At 43.8% G+C, this 25,363-nt stretch overlaps 1 protein-coding gene across 1 annotated transcript in view; it reads right to left on the bottom strand.

The window, feature by feature from the left end:
• SPIRE1 (spire type actin nucleation factor 1) overlaps window positions 1–25,363 on the bottom strand; it is a 472,800-nt gene that overhangs the window by 79,689 nt on the left and 367,748 nt on the right. Inside the window, exon 11 of the mRNA XM_029590957.1 lies at window positions 20,043–20,185. Within this exon, the coding sequence (XP_029446817.1) occupies window positions 20,043–20,185 (143 nt within the window). The remainder of the gene's footprint in view (window positions 1–20,042; window positions 20,186–25,363) is intronic.

The following is a 25,363-nucleotide window of genomic DNA, read 5'->3' as shown; positions in this document are numbered from 1 at the left end:
GCCGCCTTCTTGAGAGGTCAACAAGGAGATTCCACAAACTTGTCCAGCGGGAGCCGAAGAAAATCCAGGTAATACCCTTCTCGGATGATGGCGAGGACCCACTGGTTCGAAGTAATCTCGACCCACCTTCGTTAGAAGAGGGTTAGCCTACCCCCTATGGCTGCTACCCCCAGATGGGTCGGCTGATTGTCATTGTGGGGTGCGGCCGAGACCAGAACCCGAACCGGTTCTCCTCTTGTTGTGCTTAGCCCGAAAGGGCTGGTTCCTGGCCTGAGAACGAGGTGCTTGATAGCAAGCCCTATAAGGGTTGAAGCGCTGAGAGTTTCTACCTCTGGATGGCCTAGAAAAAGAACGCTGGCTCCTCCTCGACCTGTCTTCTGGTAGACGGGGTAATGGAGAGGCACCCCATTTATTAGCCAAGTTCTCGAGATTGCTGCCGAACAGTAGGGAACCCTTAAAGGGCATTCTTGTGTGGCGTGTCTTGGAGGAAGAGTCGGCCGCCCAATTACGTAGCCAAAGCTGCCTCCTGGCTGCCACTGAGAATGACACTCCCTTGGCTGCCGTACGGACGAGGTCGGAGGCTGCGTCAGTGAGGAATGCGAGAGCTGACTCCATGTCTTCTCCCGGGGTGTTGTTTCTAGCTTGTGTTAAACAGGAACGCGTCACCATGGTGCAGCAGGTCACGATTCGTAGGGACATGGCTGCTACCTCAAAGGTTTGTTTCAGAATGGTGTCCATGCGCCGGTCATTGTGTATCCTTGAGGGCCGCTCCCCCTTCAACCAGAATGGTGGTGCGCTTCACAATTGCGTTAACTATGGCGTCTACCTTGGGGCACGCCAGCAGCTCCTTGGACGCCGGGTCCAGAGGGTACATGCCTGACAAGACCTGACCCCCTTTGAATGAGGCCTCTGGCGCATTCCATTCCAGATCGATTAGCTGCTGTGCTGCTTGTAGGAGGGAAAAATGGTGAGCCGTTTGGCGCAGGCCCTCTAACAGGGGGTTCATTTTGGGGTCCCCTGGGGTCCCCTGGCCCGGAATGGCCAGTTCTGATAGGCATTGTGAGACCAGGCTTGGAAGATCCTCTTTCCGAAAGAAGCGTCTCATGGTCCGATATGGTTCTATCTCAGAGGGAAGTTCTCCCTCCTCGGGGGGCTCCTCATCTTCCTCGGAGCAATCCGAATCCCCATAAGTGGGGCTTCCGGGTGGCCAGGGGCCGTGCCTAGGTCTCGAGGGTCCAGGGGCCGGATCATCCGGAACAGAAAGACCCATTCAAGGAGCAGACTGCATCTGGACAAAGGCGTGAATCCCCTTGAATAATTCCACCCAGGAAAGCGAAGCCGGATCTGGCCTTAGGGGCACCAGGTCTCTCGGGTTCCCTGGCTGCTCGCCGCGGCCTGCTAAGTCCGGAGTGTTCCCTGAGGAACCGCTGGGCTGGGACCGGTCCTGGCCTGGAACTCCCATGGCCTCCTCACATTGGGCACATAGTGAGTCTGCTTCCTCGCTATGTGTGGCTCTGAGGTTGCATGCTGAGCAGAGGCTTAGAGCTCTCATGCCTGATTCTGGAGGTGCCGGCTCTGCGGACGCATGGGCTCTCTTATGCTCCATTTCGTCTGTTATTTCCTCCCAGCCGGAGTATGCGCCTTGAAATATTTGTCGCCTAATAATGTGTGCTTATTAAGGTGCGCTTAACAGCATGCGCCTAGAACCGGCGTCTTATGAACGTGCGCCTATGAGCGGGCGTCTTACGAACGTGCGCCTATGAGCGGGCGTCTTACGAACGTGCGCCTATCCTAGTAGCATGCGCTTAGCCAACGTGCGCCTATCGCGTGTGCTAAACAATGTGCGCCTATCGCGTGCGCTTAGCAACGTGCGCCTATCTCAGCGTGCGTACAGCAACGTGCGTCTAGGTGGTGAAGGCGAGTAGGCAGGCAAAATGGCGACCTCCTTGGCGGGCTGCCTCGTAGGCAGGCCCAGTTAGTCCACACTTCCTCGGAGACCACAGTAAAGATGTACACCTTACCTTGTCTTTGGCGCTTCCCGGCTGCGACCCGGGCGGTCTCCGGCTGCGGGGGAAGAGGGTGAGTACCTTCACCGCCGCGCTCGAGGAAGTGCACCCGCTGCCTCTAGGCCGTGCTCGAACTCGTCTCGCTCGGGGGCCAAGTCCACGCTGGGACCGAGGCTGCCTCTATGCCACGCTCGAGCCCTTCTCACTCGGGGGCTAGGTCCCTGCTGCGAGTCGGCCACCGGACCGAGGCTCTTACCTCCGAAGGACCACGGAAGTCAGCTCGGGAAACTCAACTGGGGGAGGGACTGAATGGTATCACCACAGGAGTGCGGGGTTCGTCTTCAGGTAGGCTTCTTCTATGAATTTAGTCGTTAGAATTTGGAAACACGCTCAGCGAGCGTGAGGTAGCTCCAAACTGCTTTGGAGACGGAAATTACTGAATTGCTACACTTCCTGTGGGGGTATATGTACCCGTGCTGACGTCAGTTCCGTCTCCAACTGCTAGCACGAGCACACTATACCCACTTGTTTTGAGTCCATCTGCTACACGCTAGGAAAATACAGAGTTCTATGCTTATTTACAAGCGAGGCACTACATCGGAATAGTCTTTGGGGCACATCTAAGGGAGGCATAGTGGACTAACCTGAGAGATTTTTTCAACCCAGAGAGTTGGAAAGGCAAGTTAAATTCATACTCTACTTTTTCCAGGGCCTTGAAAGGGATAGCTGATCAATATGCTTATCTAGCTATTCAAAATAAATGGGGATTCCATGCTGACATTTATCTGTCACAACAGGATATAGCAAATGTTGCTTACCTGATGTAACAGGTGTTCTCACAGGACAGCAGGATGTTAGTCCTCACAAATGGGTGACATCGAGGATGGAGCCCACCACGGAAAACTTCTGTCAAAGTTTAAACAGAACTTTGACTGGCCCCTACTGGGCATGCCCAGCAAGGCACTGACCCTGCAGCCAGCAAGGGTCTCCCTTCAGTCTGATTTTCAAAGCTACAGGCAGTGCCTAGAAAGTAAAAATAAAACGAACCCAACACCGCGGGGAGGCGGGCGGGTTTCGTGAGGACTAACATCCTGCTGTCCTGTGAGAACACCTGTTACATCAGGTAAGCAACATTTGCTTTCTCACAGGACAAGCAGGATGGTTGTCCTCACAAATGGGTGAGTACCGAGCTGAGGATGTCCCGACTTGCACCAAATGTACCCAACGGTGTGCAGCAGGCACAACAACTGAGGAGAATTTGGGAAAGGGCATCCGCACCCTACCGGGTAGGTGGAAGGGTGTTGGTACATCAGGTTGGAAAAAGGTTACGCAAGACAGACTGGCCAAAGATGGAGTCCTGTCTTCCAGCCTTGTCCAAACAATAATGGGCTGCAAAAGTATGGAGAGAACTCCAGGTTGCAGCTTTGCAGATGTCCGGAAGCGGCACCGATCGAAGGTGTGCCACTGACGTCGCCATGGCCCTCACAGAGTGTGCTTTAACACGGTCTTGAAAAGGAATGCCAGCTTGCTCATAGCAAAAAGAAATGCAGTCCGCCAACCAGGAAGAAAGAGCCTGCTTACCCACAGGTTGTCCCAACTTATTAGGATGGAAAGAGACGAATAATTGAGTGCTCTTCCTGTGGGAAACTGTACGGTCTAGGTAAAAAGCTAGAGCCCGTTTACAGTCTAGGGTATGCAGGGTCTGCTCTCCAGAGTTGGAGTGGGGCCTGGGAAAAAAGATAGGTAGTACGATAGATTGATTGATATGAAACTCCGAAACTACCTTAGGTAAAAATTTAGGGTGAGTGCGGAGTACCGCCCGGTCCTGCAGGAGCTTAGTGTAAGGCGGATAGGTAACTAGGGCCTGTAATTCACTAACCCTGCGAGCTGAAGTAACAGCCAAAAGGAATAACACTTTCCAAGTGAGATATTTCAAGTCACAGGAGTGCAGAGGTTCGAAAGGAGGTTTCATTAGACGACCAAGAACCAGGTTAAGGTCCCAGGATGGGGCCGGAGGACGCAAGGGTGGCTTTAGATGGAGTAAGCCCTTAAGAAAGCGTGTTACTAGGGGTTGTACTGAAATAGGATTACCCCCAATACCCTTATGGAAGGCGGCTACCGCACTGACATGCATTCTGATAGAAGAGGTTTTAAGACCTGATTCAGAGAGATGCCATAAATAGTCCAAGAATTTGGAGATTGGACAGGAAAGGGGATCAAGGGACTGAGAAGTGCACCATGATGTGTACCTTTTCCATTTGTATGAGTAAGACTTTCTTGTGGAAGGCTTTCGTGAAGCTATCAGGACTTGAGAAACGGAATCTGAAAGGTTAAATGGTTGAAGGACTAACCTTTCAACATCCATGCCGTCAGGGACAAGGCTTGGAGGTTGGGATGGAGGAGGCATCCGTCGTTTTGAGTGAGCAGATGCGGGTCCATTCCCAGAGGAATGTGCCTGCGGATGGAGAGATCCTGGAGTATTGGAAACCATACTTGGCGTGGCCAGTAAGGTGCTATCAGGATCATGGTTCCTCCGACCTGGCGTAGCTTCACGAGAGTCCTTGACACAAGAGGGAGTGGAGGGAATGCATAGAGCAGACCGGTTGTCCACTTGAGGGAGAAAGCATCCCTCGGCCGAGAGTGCTGGCTTCGAATGAGAGAGCAGTAATCGTGCACTTTGTGGTTCTGAGGGGACGCAAAGAGGTCTATGCGGGGAGAACCCCACTTGTGAAACAGAGAGGTCGCTACCAGAGGATCGAGTGACCACTCGTGTGGGTGGAAGACTCGGCTCAGCTGGTCTGCCAATACATTGTCTACTCCCGGCAGGTAAGTGGCCCTGAGGTACATGGAGTGGGAGAGGGCTTCCGCCCAGATCTGCGCAGCTTCCTGACACAGAAGGAAGGAGCCTGTGCCTCCCTGCTTGTTTATGTACCACATGGCCACTTGGTTGTCCGTCTGGATTAAGATTATCTGATGAAAGAGATGATCTTTGAAAGTGCGGAGCGCATAGCGGATTGCTCGAAGTTCCAGGAAATTTATCTGGTGTTCGGCTTCCTCTTTGGACCATAACCCTTGGGTTTGAAAGTCGTCCACATGGGCTCCCCAACCGATGTGAGAAGCGTCGGTGGTTAGGATTACTTGCGGATCCGGTGGAAGAAAAGGTAAGCCCTGAAGGAGGTTGACCTGAGTCGTCCACCAGGTTAAGGATAGGCGCAGCGCTTGTGTGACTGTGACTATGGAGGACAGAGGCTGAAAAGCTTGAATCCATTGGTGTCGTAGAGTCCATTGTGTTACTCTCATGGCTAGTCGGGTCATGGGAGTGACTTGAACCGAGGATGCCATGTGTCCTAGGAGAATGAGGAACTGGCGAGCCGTGGCAGTGTTCTGAGACTAGAGCTGGCGAGCCAGGGACATTAGGGTGTGGACCCTCTGAAGTGGAAGGTAAGCCTTTGCCTGTAAGGTGTCCAAGTCTGCTCCAATGAAGAATAAGGTTTGAGACGGGACTAAGCAAGATTTCTCGTAATTGACAAGAAACCCTAAGGAAAGGAGTGTTTGAATTGTCAATTTTAGGGAGGATTGAGCTATCTGTTGGGTGGAGGCCCTGATTAGCCAATCGTCCAGGTAGGGGTAGACGTGGACACCTTCCTTCCTTAAGAATGCTGCTACCACTACGAGACATTTGGTAAAGACTCGTGGGGCAGAAGCCAGACCGAAAGGTAGGACACGGTATTGATAATGGTCGTGGCCTACGAGAAACCGCAGATATTTGCGATGGGATTGTGTGATCGCAATGTGGGTATAAGCGTCCTTGAGGTCGAGAGAGCACAGCCAATCCCCTCTTTGTAGCAGAGGGAGCAGTGCGCCTAGGGTTACCATTTTGAACTTCTCTTTTTGAAGGTATTTGTTGAGGGCTCGAAGGTCCAAAATGGGACGTAGTCCCCCTGATTTCTTTGGTATTAGGAAGTATCTGGAATAGAATCCCTTGCCTCGTTGAGAGGGAGGAACGGGTTCTATAGCATTTGATTGCAGAAGAAGAGACACTTCCTGTTGTAATTGAGCCAAATGGGTGGATAGACTCCACGCCTGAAGAGGCGGGGAGTCTGCCGGAAGAGTTATGAAGTTGAGGTGGTAACCCTGTGCGATAATTGTTAGCACCCACTGATCTGAGGTGATCTGCAACCAAGGTTGTAGAAAATGGTACAGTCGACCTCCTACAGGAATGTCTGGAAGAGGGGTTTGGCATGTGTTCCCTACAAGGGAGTCAAAGGCCAGCCGCAGGCCCCGGTGGAGGGGCTACAGTAGGCCTTTGTTTCCTAGGCTGACGCGGCTGAGGCCTAGTAGAGGATCGAGCTGGACGAGGCCTGGCCGATGGAGGGTAGTAACGGCGTGGCCGAAAGAACGACTTCTTAGAGTCCTTCTTAAGTGGTTGTTTGGAGGAAACCTCAGACGGAACAGAAGAAAGTTGTTTCAACGTCTCGTGGTGATCTTTTAATTCAGCTACAATTTGCTGAATTTGTTCCCCAAACAAATTGTCCCCTAAGCAGGGTAAATCCGCTAAACGATCCTGGACTTCTGGGCGAAGGTTGGATGATTTTAACCAAGCCCAACGTCTGGCCGAAATGGCAGTAGCTGAAACCTTTGTGGAGGCATCAAAGATGTCATAAGCCGTTCTGATCTCGTGCTTCCCTGCTTCAAACCCTTTGTTAAGAAGGGCCTGAAGCTGTGGCTGATATTGGTCAGGTAATGTGTCAGCAAAATCTTGCATCTGTTTAAGGATGGCTCTGTTATATTGCGTCATGTAGAGTTGATATGAGGCTATGCGAGAAATCAGCATAGCTCCATGGTACACTTTCCGTCCCACACTGTCCAGGAATTTATTGTCCTTGACCGGCGGAGTGGAGGAGTGTGGCTTTAGACGCTTGGCCTTTCTTTGTGCGGACTCAACCACAACAGAGCGATGATCCAGTTGAGGCTTTTGAAAGCCTGGTGCTGACTGGACGAGGTATGTGGAGTCAGCCTTCTTGTTAACTGGTGAGACAGATGAAGGAGATTCCCAGTTTTTCTTTAAGAGATCAAGAAACACCTGGTGAATGGGGATGGAAGCGATGATTTTTGGAGCATCCAAAAATTGAAGCAGTTCCATCATCTGGTGTCTGTCATCGGTCTCAGATTGCAGCTGAAAAGGTACAATTTCGGACATCTCCTTTACAAAATTAATAAAGGAGAGATCCTCTGGAGGAGATCTTTTTCTACTCTCTGTAGGAGAAGGCGGTGATGGTAAATCTGTGTCAGAAGATGTATCATCACCCCAGGTATCATAGGGATCACTTGGGGGTTGAAGCCCCGATGGACCAGGTTGAGGATCCAAAGGCATCGAAGGAAACCTTGGAGGAACCGGTGGTACAATCGGTACTGGGAACGGCATCGAGGGTTTCGGTGCTGCCGATGGAGTCTGTGCCGGTCTTGGAACCGATGGAGTCAAAGGATAAATCGGTGGAGATATTCGAGAAGGCACCGATGGGACCACCCCGGAAGGGGGAATCAGGAACGGTGTTTCTCCCGCCGATGAAAATCCAGTCAGAGACGATGGCGCTGTCGGTGCTACTGGAATCATCGATGGAAGGGCATGTACAAGTGCCTCCATACGTTGTAGTAGCAGTGCCAGCGCTTCCACCAAAGGTTCGGTGGTCGGTTCCTTCCTCGGTGGCGGAGTCGGTGCCGGGGTCGATGCCGGTGGCGGTGCCGGAATCGGTGCCGGAGACGGTGCCAATGGAGGTTGGAATTTTTGCATCGCTTTCTCGATGGCCTCCTGGACCAGCCGGTCCAGTTCTGCCCGGAGACCAGGGGTAACAATACCCGGCTCGACGGGAGAGGGAGGCTGAGGCAGAGCCGGAGGGACCACCGTAACCGGTGGGATCACGGCTCCCACACCCCGAGAGGGTGAGGGTTTCCTCGATGCCTGCGAACGAGACGTGGACGGTGCCAAGTCTGATCGAGGCCTCTTAGTCGGTGGCTCGGCTTGGTCAGAGGTCGATGACTGTGGATCCTCGACAGGCCGAGACTTGTGCCGTCGATGGCGATGCTTGTCCTTCCGGTCTCCTCGCCCATCCGGGGAGGGGACAGGAGTCGACGGCCGAGAAGTCATCGATGGTGGACGGTCACCGGAGGGTTGACGATGGTGGTGCAACTTCGACGGTGCCGGTTCCGATGACGTCGATGCTATCGATGGCGTTGGGGTGGGTGCATGGAAGAGGAGCCCCATCTTCTCCATCCTGGCTTTGCGACCCTTAGGTGTCATTAGGGCACATTTGGTGCAAGTCAGGACATCATGCTCACATCCCAAACACAAAACACAAACCCTATGGGGGTCAGTGATTGACATAGTCCGGGTACAATCCGGGCATCGACGGAACCCCGTCGCCATGGCTTAAGGCCAAATTTAGTCGCGGGCTCGGTAATTGCCAACAGGCCTCAAGGGCCAAATTCGACGGTAGTCGAAGAAAAAAGGCAAAAAACTTACCGGTTTCCGCGGAGGTGACAAAAATTTGTCGAAGGGAGACCCCTGAGGGGCAAATTTTCTTCGGAAAGAAAAATATCGAATTCCTGTCAGGAACGTGGTAAGAGAGCTCCTTTCACCGCGTGGCAACTGCTGCGCGGAAAAAAGAAGACTGAAGGGAGACCCCTGCTGGCTGCAGGGTCAGTGCCTTGCTGGGCATGCCCAGTAGGGGCCAGTCAAAGTTCTGTTTAAACTTTGACAGAAGTTTTCCGTGGTGGGCTCCATCCTCGATGTCACCCATTTGTGAGGACAACCATCCTGCTTGTCCTGTGAGAAAGCTACAATCTTAGATGGCTGTGTTAAGGTAACGGAGAATTTGGTCTTGCGTGAGTTGGGGTTGAAATTATTACATTGTATGTAAATTTCTCAAGCTCAATTATTTACAGCTAAACTATGAAATTCTGATTTATGTATAAAATGTCAAACAGAAAGAGGGACATATATTCATAGTCTATGGGAACGTGCTCAGGTGATGTTATTCTGGGAGGACGTTTTGGACAGCTTGGCCCAAATACTGGGTACCCCGGTGCCCAGGACACCTAAAGTATGTTTACTGAGACTCTTTCCAGACTCCCTGGTACAACTACCACTCCCTGAGCAACTGTTTCTACAGAAGGCACTGTTACTTGCTGTACAAGCAATCATGACCCAGTGGATTACGACTACCCGTCCCACCAGAGGACAGTGGTGGGCATGCCTGGAATCTTTGCTGATAAATGAACTGCTGACAGCGCATACTCTAAGACCGGAAGCACAAGTGGAGTGTTTCACTGTCTGGGACAAATTCTGGTGGGCACTCCCATCTTCCAAGCGGGACCTTATCAGAGGAGCAACTACCTATAAATACCGGGACTCTGATGAAACTGCTAGGCATACTTAAATGGAACAGAGACTTTACTTTCCCTGCTACGAGGTTGGGGGGTGGGGGAAGGGAGTACACAGGAGTACATAGAGGGGTTGTATTTCACACTGTTTAATGATTGTTGTTCTTGTTACTGATGTTATCACCAGAAATTTAATAAAGAAAAGTAAAAAAAACAAACCCAAAAAAAACATTTCAGGACTTCTGAAAAATGACTTGTTTGCTATATCTTAGCAGAATTTTCAGTGTTTGTGTAGGAAAGGTAAGCACACACACAACACAGTACAGCGCTGGCTGCAGGAGTGATGCTTATCAAGACCACTCTGATTTCCACAATACTATATACATATATATATGTCTGAGGAATTCCTTTACAGTTAAAATTCTGCAGCAAGTTGAGAAAGAAACATTCCCTTACAGCTCTTCGCCCTTCACGTAATTGAAAGACTTACTCACTCTTCAGTTCCCTTGTGGAAACACAGCAGCTTATCTGTCAAGTGCGGTTTCTTTTCTGCTTCTAGCACATGCTTCTTTTCCAAGGCACTATATGCAAGCAAGCAGGAATCTGCAAACCTGCTCCCTAAGGAAACTACAAGTTCTGATACCTCAAAGGACTAAGATCGTTCCACAACCCAAACCACTCATAGGGCAAGGATGGGCAGTTATTTTAGAGGTCATTATCGGGAGTGGCATGAGTTATCAGACATCTCCTGCTCACAACATAGGCGCAGTCTCTCCTTCCCTACTGCTTCACGGGCTGTGGATCACCATGCAGAATCCTCCAGACTTGAGAGTTTCTGAGGAGAGGGAGCCCATGCACCACCTCACTCACTGTACAACTGTAAAGTTACATTCGAAGTTTTCAGTCATTTCAAAGCAAATTTGTTTGTGCACATTAGTTGATTTAGTGATCTGTACAAACACAATCTTGCCCTACTCCATTCCAGGCCCTGAGACTGTGAAACCAACAGCAATTAGAGAGACAAACTCAGAGCCATCAATAAGTGCAAAACCACAGCTTAGATTTTTCTTCCTTCTAGGAGAAATGCGAGTAAAGACGTAGCCAGAGGCTTAAATCATCTTGCCTCCTTCCTGCCACTGCCTCCTGTTACAACCTGAGGCTCGCCAGCATCCTCTGCAGCTTCTCTTCGGCTTTGGGATACCCACTGCGCTAGGCTCCCCTTTGGACGTTGTCTCTGCCCCTTCTGACATCATCTTGGAGCCCAAGGGGATAGAATCATCTTGCCTCCTTCCTGCTACACATCCTTTAGATTCAATCCCCACCTCGACTGCTTCAGTCAATTTCGTCTCCCATTGCTAAGATAATAAATCTCTCATTATCTGAGGGCAAGATAGGTCTCCCTTTAAAATGTGCGATTGTTAGACAAATTCTAAAAAAGAAAAATTCCGATCCCAATATTTTAGATAATTTCAGACCTATTTCAAATCTACCATTTAATTCCAAGATCTTAGAAAAAGTGGTACAGGCCCAACTCACAGAGCATATCTATACAAATAACTTTATTTTCCCTTCTCAATTCGGGTTCAGAAAACATTTTAATACCAAATCATTATTGCTTGCCCTGTCAATGCATGTTCATTGTGGATGTCCTGAGGGCCAGGTTTGGGAAGCCCTGCCTTATGGTCTCTTTATTCTGCATTTGATGTGTCTGCATATGTGATTGAGGTGCGGTATTTTGTTAGTGTATAGTTTCTTTATAGGGATCTTTAGAAACCTGGCTTGTTCTAGTTTCCTAATAGGAGATGATTTGGGGTTTGGAGGTTTTGCAGTGTTACCTTTTCATAGGTAGGGTTATTATTGTTTGAGTGCTGGCAGTTAGTGATGTTTTAGTATGGAAGGTTTACTATTTTGTAATTTAGTTAATTCATAGCTTTCTGAAGGCCAAACCTACACCCATCACATATTACATTAGGCCTAATATCATATGAGTTCCAATTGTCTTGTTTACATTTTCGCAGGGTTTTCTGGTTGGTGCCACAGCAGAGGATGTAATTATAATATTCTTGTTGTGACATTTTTGTCCATTTTCATGTAAAACCTTAAGGCCCGATTTTAAATGGCCCATGAGTGTAAAAAACAGGGGTTATGTTCGCGGCCGGGCCTTGCGCACACTGTGCGCATTTTAAAAGGGGGCCCAGCTGCGCGTGTAACCCCTATTACGCGCACAAGAGCCAAGCCTTGGCAAAGGGGCAGTCCGGGGGGCGGGGCAGGAGGCACGCGGTACAGCGACCATTTGCCGCCGTGCTGGGGGATTGCACGCTGGCACCCTGCTGGTGCGTGCAACTTGCTACTGCTCCGGCGCGCGCACACGTTATAAAATCACGTGTCCATGGTTAAAAGGGGAGGTGAAAGAAGTTATTTTAGCCAAAAGATCTTCATTCAAAAATTGGAAGAAGGATCCAACAGAAGAGAATAGAATAATGCATAAGCATTGGCTAGTTAAATGTAAGACATTGATAATACAGGCTAAGAGAGAATTTGAAAAGAAGTTGGCTATAGAGGCAAAAACTCAAAAGTAAAAACTTTTTTTTAATATATCCGAAACAGAAAGCCTGTGAGGGAGTCAGTTGGACTGTTAGATGATCGAGGGGTTAAAAGGGCACTTAGAGAAGGTAAAGCCATCGCGGAAAGATTAAATGATTTCTTTGCTTCGGTGTTTACTGAAGAGGATGTTGGGGGTGGTAACCGTACTGGAGAAGGTTTTCAGGGTAATGATTCAGAAGGACTGAACCAAATCACGGTGAACCTAGAAGATGTGGTAGGCCTGATTGACAAGCTGAAGAGTAGTAAATCACCTGGACCGGATAGTATACACCCCAGAGTTCTGAAGGAACTAAAAAATGAAATTTCAGACCAATTAGTAAAAATTTGTAACCTTTCATTAAAATCATCCATTGTACCTGAAGACTGGCGCACAGCTAATGTAACCCCAAAATTTAAAAAGGGCTCCAGGGGCGATCCGGGAAACTACAGACCGGTTAGCCTGACTTCAGTGCCAGGAAAAATAGTGGAAAGTGTTCTAAACATCAAAATCACAGAATATATAGAAAGACATGGAACAAAGTCAGCATGGCTTCACCCAAGGGAAGTCTTGTCTCACAAATCTGCTTCACTTTTTTTGAAGGAGTTAATAAACATGTGGATAAAGGTCAACTGGTAGATGTAGTGTTCTTGGATTTTCAGAAGGCATTTGACAACGTTCCTCTTGAGAGGAAATTAGTTAATATTTATATTTCTGCAATTATTAGTTCATATGAAATTAGTTGTGAACCTTAATAAAACAGATTATACTATTAAGCAGAAAACTGAGATTAAATAATCCTTTTTTTCAAATGGACTCTACTGAAATTGAATTAGTCGCCCATGTACGAAATCTAAGAATAATAGTCGACAGTGACCTGAACATGAGAAAGCACATTTGTAGGAAAATTAAAGATGGATATAATAAACTCTTTATATTAAGACGTTTAAAACCTTCTCACTCATGAAAAGTTTCGTACTGTACTCCAGACACCATTTTTAAATTTAGACTATTGTAATGCCCTCTTACTTGGCCTCCCCACAATTACAACAAGACCGTTGCAACTTATGCAGAACGTTACAGCTAGGGTTTTAACCGGATGTAGAAAGTTTGATCACATCATGACAATTTTAATTTCTTTGCATTGGTTACCAGTAAAATACAGAATTGATAAGTTTTTTGCCTTTTACACAAATTTATTAACGGCGAAAAAACAGAATGGCTCAATGCAGCACTGCATCTTTTTACCCCTCAAAGAAACTTAAGATCTAATAAATGTCTTTTGGTGGTACCCTCCATACGCACTGCCCATCTTAGTGAGGTTAGGGAGAGAGCAATATCAATAGCAGGACCCAAACTATGGAATTCTTTACTGACTGAATTAAGGCTGCAAGCAGATTTTACGATTTAAAAAAAAAATCTAAAAACATGGCTTTTTATTATTGTGGCAAAGATGTTTTATTGAATTTTTGAAGAATGAGGCACGCTTTTTTATTTTAACTTTTTCATATGTCTTTTAGTTTTATTTAATTCTATTATATTGTTTTTATTTTGGTAATCTGTTTTATTAAGGTATTTATTGTAATTTTGGATTATTTTATAATTTCTTGATTTTACTATTTATTGTAAACCGCTGTGATTGAATACGGAACAACGGTATACAAAAGTTTTAAATAAATAAATATTTAAATAAAGTGAAGGAAGCAAACCGTGGTGTGGTTCTACCTGCTGGTATATGCTTTCTCACACAGATAAACAGCACCTGTCATACCTAGCTTGGTGGTTTCAAAAGGGTGAGAGCTGAGAAGACAGGTTGCTTGTATGGCAGGAAAGAGTGCTCATAAAGCGTTCTTTGGAAAGAAATTGGTTATCCTAGGAACCTGAACAAACAGGGAGCAGAAAAAAGGGAGGTCTCAGCATGGAGGAAATTATTAAACAGGGCTCTGTCTCTTTTAAACAAGAGAGAAAACATAGGAGAGGAGATTGTGGTGATGGTCAGGTGTGACTCTGGAACCTGGAGACGTGCAAATGATGAGGCTGATCTACAGGATGTCAGTACTTGATGTTTATTAGAAATGTCTACATGCATTTGGTGGTAAAGGCCAGCATTTTATTTTTTTTAATATCCGTCTTTCTCCCCTTGTTTGAACACTTGCCCCACTCACTCCCATAAGGCATACCCAAATCAGAAGGGCTACAAGGAAATTTTCTCCAAGGCTTACCCTCAGTGTTGCTCCTTAGGCCAGTAGGACTTACCCGAGAAGCTTAGGGAAGAGTGGGATCTTGAGGTGGCAAAGAGGAGATGACAAACGGCCCAACTGGGGCCCAAGGAGGGAGGAGATGGCAGTAGCCAGATTGGGATATTATTTTTGACAAAGTGCTACTCCTCCCCCTTTTTTGTCCTTTCTGTCATTCCTTAACAAGTTATAGCCCAGTAAGGCCGTTTCCCGGTCATGAGAATCCGTGAACCATGTCTCCGTGACAGCAACAACGTCCAAGTCTGCCTCCACCATTAAGGCTTGCAGGTCTGGGATTTTATTGCCCAAACTGTGGGCATTTGTAGTCATAGCTTTCCAATTTTTCTCGGGGCTTGAAAAAATAGGCGGTCCAGAGGCAGGGCAGGGGCATGGCCAGAGGCCTCTGCAGGGCTGCTGTGCCAGGGGATCGTGCGCCAGCACTTGGCTGGCAGGCTTAACTTCCACGGCAAAGGTTGGGGGGTGGGACAGGTAGGGGAAGGTCGGGGGGAAAGGAAAGTTCCTTCCGAGGCCGCTCCAATTTCGGAGCGGCCTTGGAGGGAACGGGGAAAGCCAGCTGGTCTCCCCAAGGGCTCGGTGTCATAGTTTTGAATCTTACTGCCTAGGTGGAAGGCTATTCCAAGCATCCACCCCCTCCTCAGTAAAGAAATATTTCCTCTGAGTCTTATTCCATCCAACTTCATATCATGACTCCTTGTTCTTAAATTTCTATTTTATGCAAAATGTCTTCTTCCACTTTATTGAAGCCTGCTAAATATTTACATTTTTCTATCATATTCCATTTCCAAAAAAGTGTAGAAAACTTTCAAGTCAGTGTCTGCTGCAGATTTTTTTTCTGTGGATATTTTCCCCTTCCAGAAGTTGTATGCAATTAAATATTTTGGGCCAAAATGCACCATTTTGAAATTATGGAGAAAGAAAGCAAGTGGCCTAATGATTAGAATAATTTACTGGGAATCAGGAAACCCAAGATCAAATCCTGCTTTTGTCACTGACACTTGCTTGACTTTGGGCAAGTCATTGTCTCTCATTGCCCTCGATACTCCCTTACATTGTAAACTCTAGGGAAGAGACTCAATGTATCTGTATGTAATTTATTGAAAAATGCCATAGTTTAGGACAGTATATAAATGCCAAAATAATAGTATATAAGCAAACCGTCTTTCAGGCTCTCTGTACTTCTTTTCCCTACTTTTGGCTCTTAATTCTTTGGAAAGCAAATTTGAATATAAAGGGTATGAAGAGAAGTTATGACATTCATTATGCCAATTCAGGAGGACTGTGCGGATGTCAAGTTTCAAATAAACAATTCAAAACCTGTTCAAACAATGGGAAAATCTTATGGGAGAACTGTCACAACCCATTTTAAAAAGCACTATTTTACTTTTCATTCTTGTTCACTTTACTGTTCAACAGACATGTATCACAAGTAAAACAGTATGCAAAACAACACTATTTCAAAGGGTTTAACCTGAACAGAGATATGATACAGGTTGTTGATCTTTCATCCTGGTCATTGGGAATCCTCCGACAGTTTGGGTTTTCAGGATATTCTCAATGAATATGCATTAGATATATTTGCGTACAACAGAGACAAATGTACCTCATGCATATTCATTTGTGGATAGCCTCAAAACCAAGCTGCTGAAGGGATCCCCAAGGACCAGGTTAAGGACCACTAGTAAACAAAACAACTCTTGCCATTCTTAGCTGCACTAGCTTGACATGTAAAAACATTTTTTTTTTTAGTTTCAATGCCCAACTATGTTGCCATTGCTATCCAAAATCCAAGTAACTGCAGTCTAGGGCTGCTGATGGATCTCCTAGAAAAATGGTTCTCTGAGACCACCTGGACAGTCTGGCTTTCAAAATATTCGCAATGACTATATACAATATATATTTTAATACCTTTCCCTCCAGACTGGCCAATTGGGTCCCGAGGACTGAGGCTGAGGACCACTGTTCTATATGACACTGTATTTCGGCTTCACCTGGTATTGCTGGTTTTACTCATGTTTTTTCAAATGCTCAGCAGTGCTCATGCAATTTGAACAGCTTGCTGAAATCTCAACTGAAATGTCACTTTCTCTTTCATCATAGTAACATAGTGAAAGATGGCAGATAAAGATCAAATTGGTCCATCAAGTCTGCTAAGTAAGATTTTTTTGGGGTAGCAACTGCCACTCCCCATGCAAGCTGCCTGGAAGCCTTTTGTTAAAGGTAATAGCAAGTGCCACTGGCTACCCCTAGGTTTTCTGTTAAGAACAGTTAACAACTGTCTCTTTGTGTAGGCTACCCCTAAGCAGAAATATAAACTTTAGGTGCAACAGAAAAGTTACTGCATTTCTTCATTTCCATTCTCTTGCCAGCAGGGATCCTCTATGTTTGTCCCACAACCTTTTGAATTCCATTACTTTTCTTGTCTTCACCACCTTTTCCAGAAGGGCATTCCAATCATCCACCAGCCTTTCCATGAAGAAATATTTTCTGACATTGTTTCTGAGTCTTCCTCCTTGGAGTTTCATATCATGACACCTAGTTTTCAAGCTCCCTTTCCATCAGAAAAGACTTAATTTGTGTGCATCATTAATTCTTTTTAGGTATTTGAAGTATATCTCCTCTGACTCTCATGACACATAGTGTGTCTTATGTTGTGATCCAGTACATTTAATATTTGTGGGGGTAATTCAAATTTGATGTGAAATTGTCTAAATCAATAAGATAAATGGAAGTGTATTTATATTTTCCTGTACAATCTTCATATATGAAGATAATATTTGTTGATCTTTATACTTGAACTGTTCACATAGTCTTAACACTAAGCACTATTATTAGTTTGAAATAACATAACATTAAAACCAGCCACTGAGTTAAATTTACTTTTCAAGACTCATACTTTGTGCCTGAATAAACTCAAGAATGTGTACTTACATTCTTAAGGCCTTTGTCATTTTTCCATATTTGGCCTATGGCAAAACCCTTTTATTTAGAATCCCAAGTATGACAGCATTTTGTATTACACCTTTCACCACACATGCCCTCCATGTTCCAACAAAATAAAACACCTTTGTGGCACACGAACATGGCATCAAAGGAAAACAAATGCTACTTAGCATTCCTGTTCCAAAAGGTCTAATCTCCATGGGCTGGCAATAAATGACCCCTCTAAGCTGCATGTGTGTGCAGTTGCACACAAGTTTATCCATGGCCACACAAAGCTTCCCCCCTCCCCAACGTAGGAAGATAGTGGGGCCGCGGTGGATCTCATCCCCTGGCAGCCCAAATGGAGGAGACTCCATGGCTGCCAGGAGATCGTGTCCTGCTCTGTGGCCAAAATGGAGGAAACACAGTGACTGTGGGGGGATTGCCTCCTGCCCGGCAGCCCAACTAAAGGAGGTCCCATGGTCTCAGGGACCCACATCCTGCCTGCTAGAGAGGAATTACTAGTACGTGTCTGTTGTGTGCCTGAGAGAGAGGGAGTGTGTGTGTGTGTGTGTGTGAGAGAGAAAGCATGTGTGCCTGAGAGAGAGTGTGTGTGTGTGTGTGTGTGTGTGTGAGAAAGCATGTGTGCCTGAGAGAGAGGGAGTGTGTGTGTGTGTGTGTGAGTAAGCATGTGTGCCTGAGAGAGAGGGAGTGTGTATGTGAGCAAGCATGTGTGCCTGAGAGAGAGAGAGAGAGAGAGAGTGTGTGTGTGTGTGTGAGAGAGTAAGCAAGCATGTGTGCCTGAGAGAGAGGGAGTGTGTGTGAGTAAGCATGTGTGCCTGAGAGGGAGTGTGTGTGCGAGTAAGCATGTGTGCCTGAGAGAGAGGGAGTGTGTGTGTGTGAGAAAGCATGTGTGCCTGAGAGAGAGGGAGTGTGTGTGTGTGAGTAAGCATGTGTGCCTGAGAGAGAGGGAGTGTGTGTATAAGCATGTGTGCCTGAGAGAGAGGGAGTGTGTGTGTGTGCCTGAAAGAGAAGGAGTGTGTGTGTGTGTGTGTGTGTAAGCATGTGTGCCTGAGAGAGAGGGAGTGTGTATATAATTATACAGTATGTGCCTGAGAGAGAAAAGGAGTGTGTTTATGAAGTTTGTGCACCTCCCTTCCCCTCCCGCTAATCCAAGACAATTTTATGGTGACCGGAAGTCAAATGTTCCCAGATATGGAGCAGGAGCATTTTTATCTTTATTGATATGAGTGAGTGAGTGTGTGTGTCTACGCACCCCCCCCCCCCCTCAACAATCTCATGATAACAGTTATAGAGTGGGAGGAATTTTTAAAATCATTATTACTTCTAATTATTGGGTGTTTGTTGTGTCTGCTGTTCTGAAATACATTGTCAATTTTAGGAAATGTTAAAGTTATATATAGAGTTGGGAGTGCTGAAGGAAGTATCTGCTCTGGATGTAATATACTTTAGGCACGCCACTGGTGAGAGTGTGTGTGTGTGATCCTGTGTACAACGCATGTGTGTGTGAGAGTCTGTGTGAAGGCTTGTGTGCCTTTCAGTGTATATGTCTGTGTGAGATTCTGTGTGCATGTTTCTGTACATGTGTGTGTGAGGGCGATAGAGCCTGTGTATGTAAAAGCATGGGTATGTATATGAGAGAGGGAGTGGGAAAGATAAAAGAATTTCTTGGTGTGTGTGAGAGAGAGGGAGAGAGATAAAGTTTGTGTGTTCCTACCTTCCCCACTCCATGACAATCTCAAGGTGACTGGAAATCAAAAAGATCTGAAGTATGGAGAGCAGGAGATTTTTTTTTAAATACTATTTAGTTTTATTTGGTGTAATTTGATGCTTCTGTTTTGAAATATTTTATTGTTTTTTGGGAAATATTAGAATATTTTTAAATTATTGGATATTTTATTCATCAAATGTTTTGAAACATTTGATGTTTGAGAAATACAAATGTATGCAAGTTTTTTTTAATTATTGGAAGTTTGTTGGCTGCTTTGACATATTTATTAGTATGGTTTTAATATTATGAATGATGTTTTATATCGCTTGATTTTATTGCTTAATGTTTTGTGAGGAATTATGTTTCTGTTTTTCCACTGTTGCACTGCATAACAGTCAGACTTGTGGCCTTTCTATTCTGTATTGGTATTTTAAAGGTCCAGTTCTTATGTAACTTTAATTCTTGCTGTAAAAATGATAATACTTATCACTGGCTTTTTCGGCATTATGGTCATCTCTTCCTCATTTCTATTTTAAACAGAAATTTGCTCTTTATTAATTTCATTTGCATGGAGAAAATGATTTTGAATGTTCTAGCAGAAAATATTTTTCATTCACATTTTATTGTTGTAACTGCTGTTAGTAGATTAGGCAATTATTTTAAGGGATGAACTTAGCTAATATTCCCTTTAAGAATTGGGTTGCTCTGAGCATAAAACTTTTTCCATCAAAGTAGTGCTCACAGGGTAATATATCCAAAAAGGTTTGCTCATGAGCAAAAAATAATCATACAGCAACCCAATCGTTAGAGGGAACATTGCTGGCAATGCAGCACAAGGCAGGGGTCAGAGCACAAACGCTTTGCAGGCAGAGGCACTGGACTTTATTCTCTCCACCTGCCACCTACTTTGTGACCTCCATCAAGTCACTGACTTTTCTGAGTTCCAATTATTTCAAGGCCTCAGTCATTGGGATCATATGAATTATCTTGGTCAGTAGTGGGTACAAATGACCCCACTATTCAAGCAGTTTATATTATATCATTTTAGATTTACTGACACCCTAAATAAGAACCTAACAGCTTATTTTTTAACTCATGATGTGAACGTATTGGTAGCTCTTGGCATCGATACAAAGGCTGCTCTAAGTACAAGGGTCGGTACTTACCAGAGATCTGGAGCTCTGCCTGCAAGGAGGAAAGAACTGGCGCACATTGGTGGGTGTTTCCTTTTCAATTGAATGCCTTCTCTGTGGTGGCTGCCTCCTCTCAGGCTGTGGTGTGGAAGATATGGGCAGGAACTTTGGAGGCACTAAAGATTTAATCAGTGAAAATTAATTCTCCTGCAGTATAAAAACAAAACCTTATAGGTGAACTTTTTTATTCTTAACAAACCAGGTCTCACAGTACAGCCAGTGCAACACTTTTTGGGACCTACTGTGAGTATAAACATAATCAGTAGGAAACATGCAACTCTGCCCAAGGGACTTCTAACCTCCCCAAATCTAGATAGACAAGGAAGAATGTTCAAAATCACAACTGCAAAAACTATCCACAGCTCACCATGTACATTACATAGGACTGGTATGTGCCAGTTTTTATGCACATTCAATGAATAACGAAGAGACTCAGTTAACAGGTCAAGATTCCAATTTTGGAATCTGCATCTAAAAGTACTTCAACCTGCCTGAAACAGGACTCACAGCACGAATGTTACAGAAATCTAATGACAATTTCCACTTGGTTCAAGTGTAGACTACTCTAGGTGCAGACTCATGGGTTAGGATTCCAGTAGGTAGTCAGGACCACATTCCTTAAAATGGAAGGAAAACACACTGGCTGGAATACTCTGGCTCTGGACCTCTCCGAATGAACTACAGGATTTCTTTTTTCAATTCATTTAAGTAATGCAACAGCACAATGGTTTACAATAAAAAAAAAAGCAAACAAAAACAAATTGTCTGTTACATTAATTTTTACATTAATCTGATGGTCAGCAACATAAACACAAGACAGACAAATACCCATGCAAGCATACATACAACAGCTATCAAATGAGAAGAATAAAGCTTCAATATAAGAACATAAGAAGTTGCCAAACTGGGTTAGACAAAATGCATCAAGCCAAGCATCCTGTTTCCAACAGTGGCCGATCCAGGATACAAGTACCTGGCAGGTACCCAAACATTAAATAGATCCCATGCTACTAATGCCAGTAATAAGCAGTGGCTATTCCTTAAGTCAACTTGATTAATAGTTTATGGATTTCTCCTGCAGGAACTTATCCAAACCTTTTTTAAACTCAGCTACATTAATTGTCTTAACCACATCCTCTGGCCACGAATTCCAGAGCTTAACTGTACGTTGAGTAAAAAAGAGTTTTTTCTGATTTGCTTTAAATGTGCTAGCTGATAATTTTAAGACTAGGAGGCACGCCATAAAGTTATCTGAAAGAGTAAATAAATCGGGTAAATAGTATCCTATGTGGAAAGACTTGCAATAAAACACCAAGTTTGAAGATAGTCCTTTTATTAAGATGCTTATGTAAGAACGTAGCATCTCATTTTTCAATTTGCTTCCATTCCGACTCATGCGAGCAACCCACACTTGAGTGGGTAGTGATACATCCTTAACCCAAAATATAAGAATGTTAACTTAGCTAATAAAGTGTTACCTGCACAAACCTAAGATAGCCCCTGAGTATTATCACTGCTCATGCCATTTTCTCCTAATAGCAAAGATTCTCCTAGAAATGGTGGCTTTTTAGTAGTGACTGACTGCAATTGTAGTATCCCAAAATCATAAAGTGTCACACATAACATGAAATTATACATTTGTATACTTTTATGAATTTTACATTTAGCATAAAGATTGCAATATCCAGTAGCTATTTTGTCATCCTATTGGAAGCATACTAACTTGTATGTAGAATTTTGAATTGCATTTTCTGTAATTTGGAATTGACCGTAATAGTACACGGCTCTTTAAACAGCCCTGTCATAAAATCAACTGAAACTATGGTCCCAAATTCAGCTGACCACTTATCCGCACCAAATCTTATACTAATATAATATTCTATTGTGCTGGTATCAAGCTAGAGTGAGTAACTGTTGTAGAGCACTGGAAGCAAAGAGATCTGGAACAACATTTCAGTGAGCCTATATAATGTCTTGCTCATAAATATGCATAAAAATTTGTTGCTAGCTGTCATCCCTCAAGAGGGTGTGTATCCACCAGCTGATCAGATGGAGTTTGCTTTATATGGCTTTAGAATTGTATTGTTATACAATATACCATATATACCAAGGGGTGTATTGGTCATTCTGAGAGATTACACTATGGATATTTGAGAGGGATATGGGGTTTATGTTATTATCTGCCCTACATTGTGCCTTGTTTATTTATTTATTGATACATACAATCACTTTTATACCGCAAAGTCATGAAGTATCATTGCGGTTTACAAACTTAAAATACAAGCATAAACTTTTTATACTAAAAACAAAAAAGACAAACATCTTGAAGTACCATTCCAAATTCCTTTGTATAATCTGAATTTTATAACATTTCCACCCAACATTCCTGCCTATGCTGTTATAATTCCAAAGTATCTCTGAAGCAACCAGTTCTTAAATGTGGAAGTAGATACCGGTAATTCACTTCTCAATGACTCTGGCAAATTGTTCCATAATACAGGCCCACCAATTGAAAGAATGTGAACTTTAATTTCCTCTATATGTGCTGCTTTGACTGAAAGAATTTCAAGACCACCCTTATTTTGAGATCACAGAGGGCTGCACCTAGCCATGGAGTATTTGCCTGGTTGACTAATTTATGAATGAGTATGAGGATTTTATATTCGATTCTCAGTAATATAGGAAACCAATACAGTTTAGCCAGGACCGGAGTAATATGATCAAACCTTCTACTTCCTGATAATAAGCGAGCTGCTGAATTCTCTAACAGCTGCAATTAAAGCAATTTCGAGTCAGGAAGACCCAGCAAGAGAGAACTGCAGTAATCCAGATATAACAAAAGCAGAGACTGAACCAGAAGTGTAAAATCTAAGGCTCCAACAATGGTTTAAGCCTCTTCAACAAACGGATCTTATAGAATCCGGATCTGAACAGACATTGAAATCCTGGAATCTAACATAACCCTAAATCTCTCACAAATGAAGAGATTTTTATTGTGTGACCCTTAAAGAAAATCTCAGGATATATGGGAGCAATTTTAGTTTGAAACAAAAACAATTTCCAACTTAGAGAGGTTCAATACCAAACGATTGTGAGACATCCATCTTTGGCTTGCCTCTAGATAGATTTTCAAATAATCAATCATGGAGGCAATCGTATCCTGTACTGGAACCAAAAATTGGATGTTGTCAGTGTAAATAAAAAAAAGAAAGCCCTGAATCTGCCAGAAGTTTACACAATGGAATTAAATAAATATTAAACAATATCACAGAAAGTGTAGAACCCCGCAGAACCTCAGTAGAAACTAATCCAGTTAGAAGAATGTTTTCCAATAGAAATTTGTTGAAATCTATCATTCAAATATGATGTAAACCATTTTAATGGTTGGCCACCAATACTAAGCGATTTCAATCAATTAATCAAAATTCTATGGTCCAATGTGTCAAATGCAGCTGACAAGTCTAACAAGTTCCTGGAGGAAAAGTCCATTAACAATTAAGGAAGAGTTGCAGAAATTCACTACTTATTCTTGGGATTAGCAGCTTGGAATCTATCTACCCCTTGGGATCCTGCCAGGTACTTGGACTGTAGAAAAACCCCCCATATTTTAACCCTACATAGACAAATTAAAACTAAGCTAGCACATCCATCCACATACACCACACTAAAAATATTGCATGAAGTTTGCCAAAATTAATGCATAAATGTTTCTTCTATATTTATACATTCAATTTTTTAAGTACAAATATGCAAAAAAATCACGTGTATAATAATTCATCAAGTTTGAAGTTCATCTGTAATAGGTCCGACAAAAGATATCTTCGTTTCGCCTCAATGATCTTGAGGCTTCCTCAGGGACTATTTTAATAGCGTTATCCTTGCAGTCATGCACTGCAAAAAATAACGAAGCCAATGTAAATCTAAATAGATATTATATCATAATGTGTTTAACTCACATCTGAATATTCCGACCTATATCTAAATACAATGATTCCCCTTGATTAAAAAATCTGTCTTTAACAAACTTATTATTGAAAAAAATTTTTATATATAAAAAAATTTTTTAATGATGAAACTAAATCAACTCATACACTGAATGGCCCTATAACGCTCCAACCATTTACTTGAGCTAACCCTATCCCTACACACACTGCTCTTAACTACCTACACATACTGCATTCCAGCCGCGGGCTACAAATGCAATAGCTCCAAAGACATTGACCATTCTCATTGTTAAATTGTATCCATCAAAGTCCAACTTTGGATCACAAGAATTTAAAAATTGCATAAACAAATCTAATTCACTGCTCCCCCCACTCCAAACAAAGAACAGGTCGTCAATGTAACGTTTCCAGATTTTAACATACGGGTACCAAACCGAATGATAGACATATTGATTTTCAAACTGGGCAACATACAACCCAGCCACGCTGGGGGCCATGGGCGAACCCATTGGAATGCCTTCAATTTGCAAAAAATACTCCGATTGAAAACTAAACACATTTTGCGTTAATGCAATTTCAGCAATCATACTGAGGAAATTTAATCTCCTGGAACTCATGTCGATTTTAGCCAACTCCAGTTTTTAATCAAGGGGAATCATTGTATTTAGATATAGGTCGGAATATTCAGATGTGAGTTAAACACATTATGATATAATATCTATTTAGATTTACATTGGCTTCGTTATTTTTTGCAGTGCATGACTGCAAGGATAACGCTATTAAAATAGTCCCTGAGGAAGCCTCAAGATCATTGAGGTGAAACGAAGATATCTTTTGTCGGACCTATTACAGATGAACTTCAAACTTGATGAATTATTATACACGTGATTTTTTTGCATATTTGTACTTAAAAAATTGAATGTATAAATATAGAAGAAACATTTATGCATTAATTTTGGCAAACTTCATGCAATATTTTTAGTGTGGTGTATGTGGATGGATGTGCTAGCTTAGTTTTAATTTGTCTATGTAGGGTTAAAATATGGGGGGTTTTTCTACATTAATAAAATATTAAATTTATATTATATGTCTCTCTATTCTTGTTATATGTTATTATAGTGATATAGGGAGTTGTACTTGAAAATTGCCCTTAGTATTGTTATACCTAGTCGGTTACCTAATTTAAGGGAATATGGATAGTATGCATTTTTACACTGAACAAGCGGCCAGCTCCATTTTATTGGGTTTCCATCTTTTTGATGCTTCAGGTAACATTGAGGAAAGTGGTGAACAGAACAGTAAGGGCAATTGGGATGAATATGCAAAGAATCGTAAAAAGGCAGTACGTAT

The sequence above is a fragment of the Rhinatrema bivittatum genome, chromosome 2 (assembly GCF_901001135.1).
Source record: "Rhinatrema bivittatum chromosome 2, aRhiBiv1.1, whole genome shotgun sequence".
Lineage (NCBI taxonomy): Eukaryota > Metazoa > Chordata > Amphibia > Gymnophiona > Rhinatrematidae > Rhinatrema > Rhinatrema bivittatum.
The sequence above is the reverse complement of the archived record's forward strand: the minus strand, read 5'-3'. Positions and strand labels throughout refer to the sequence as shown.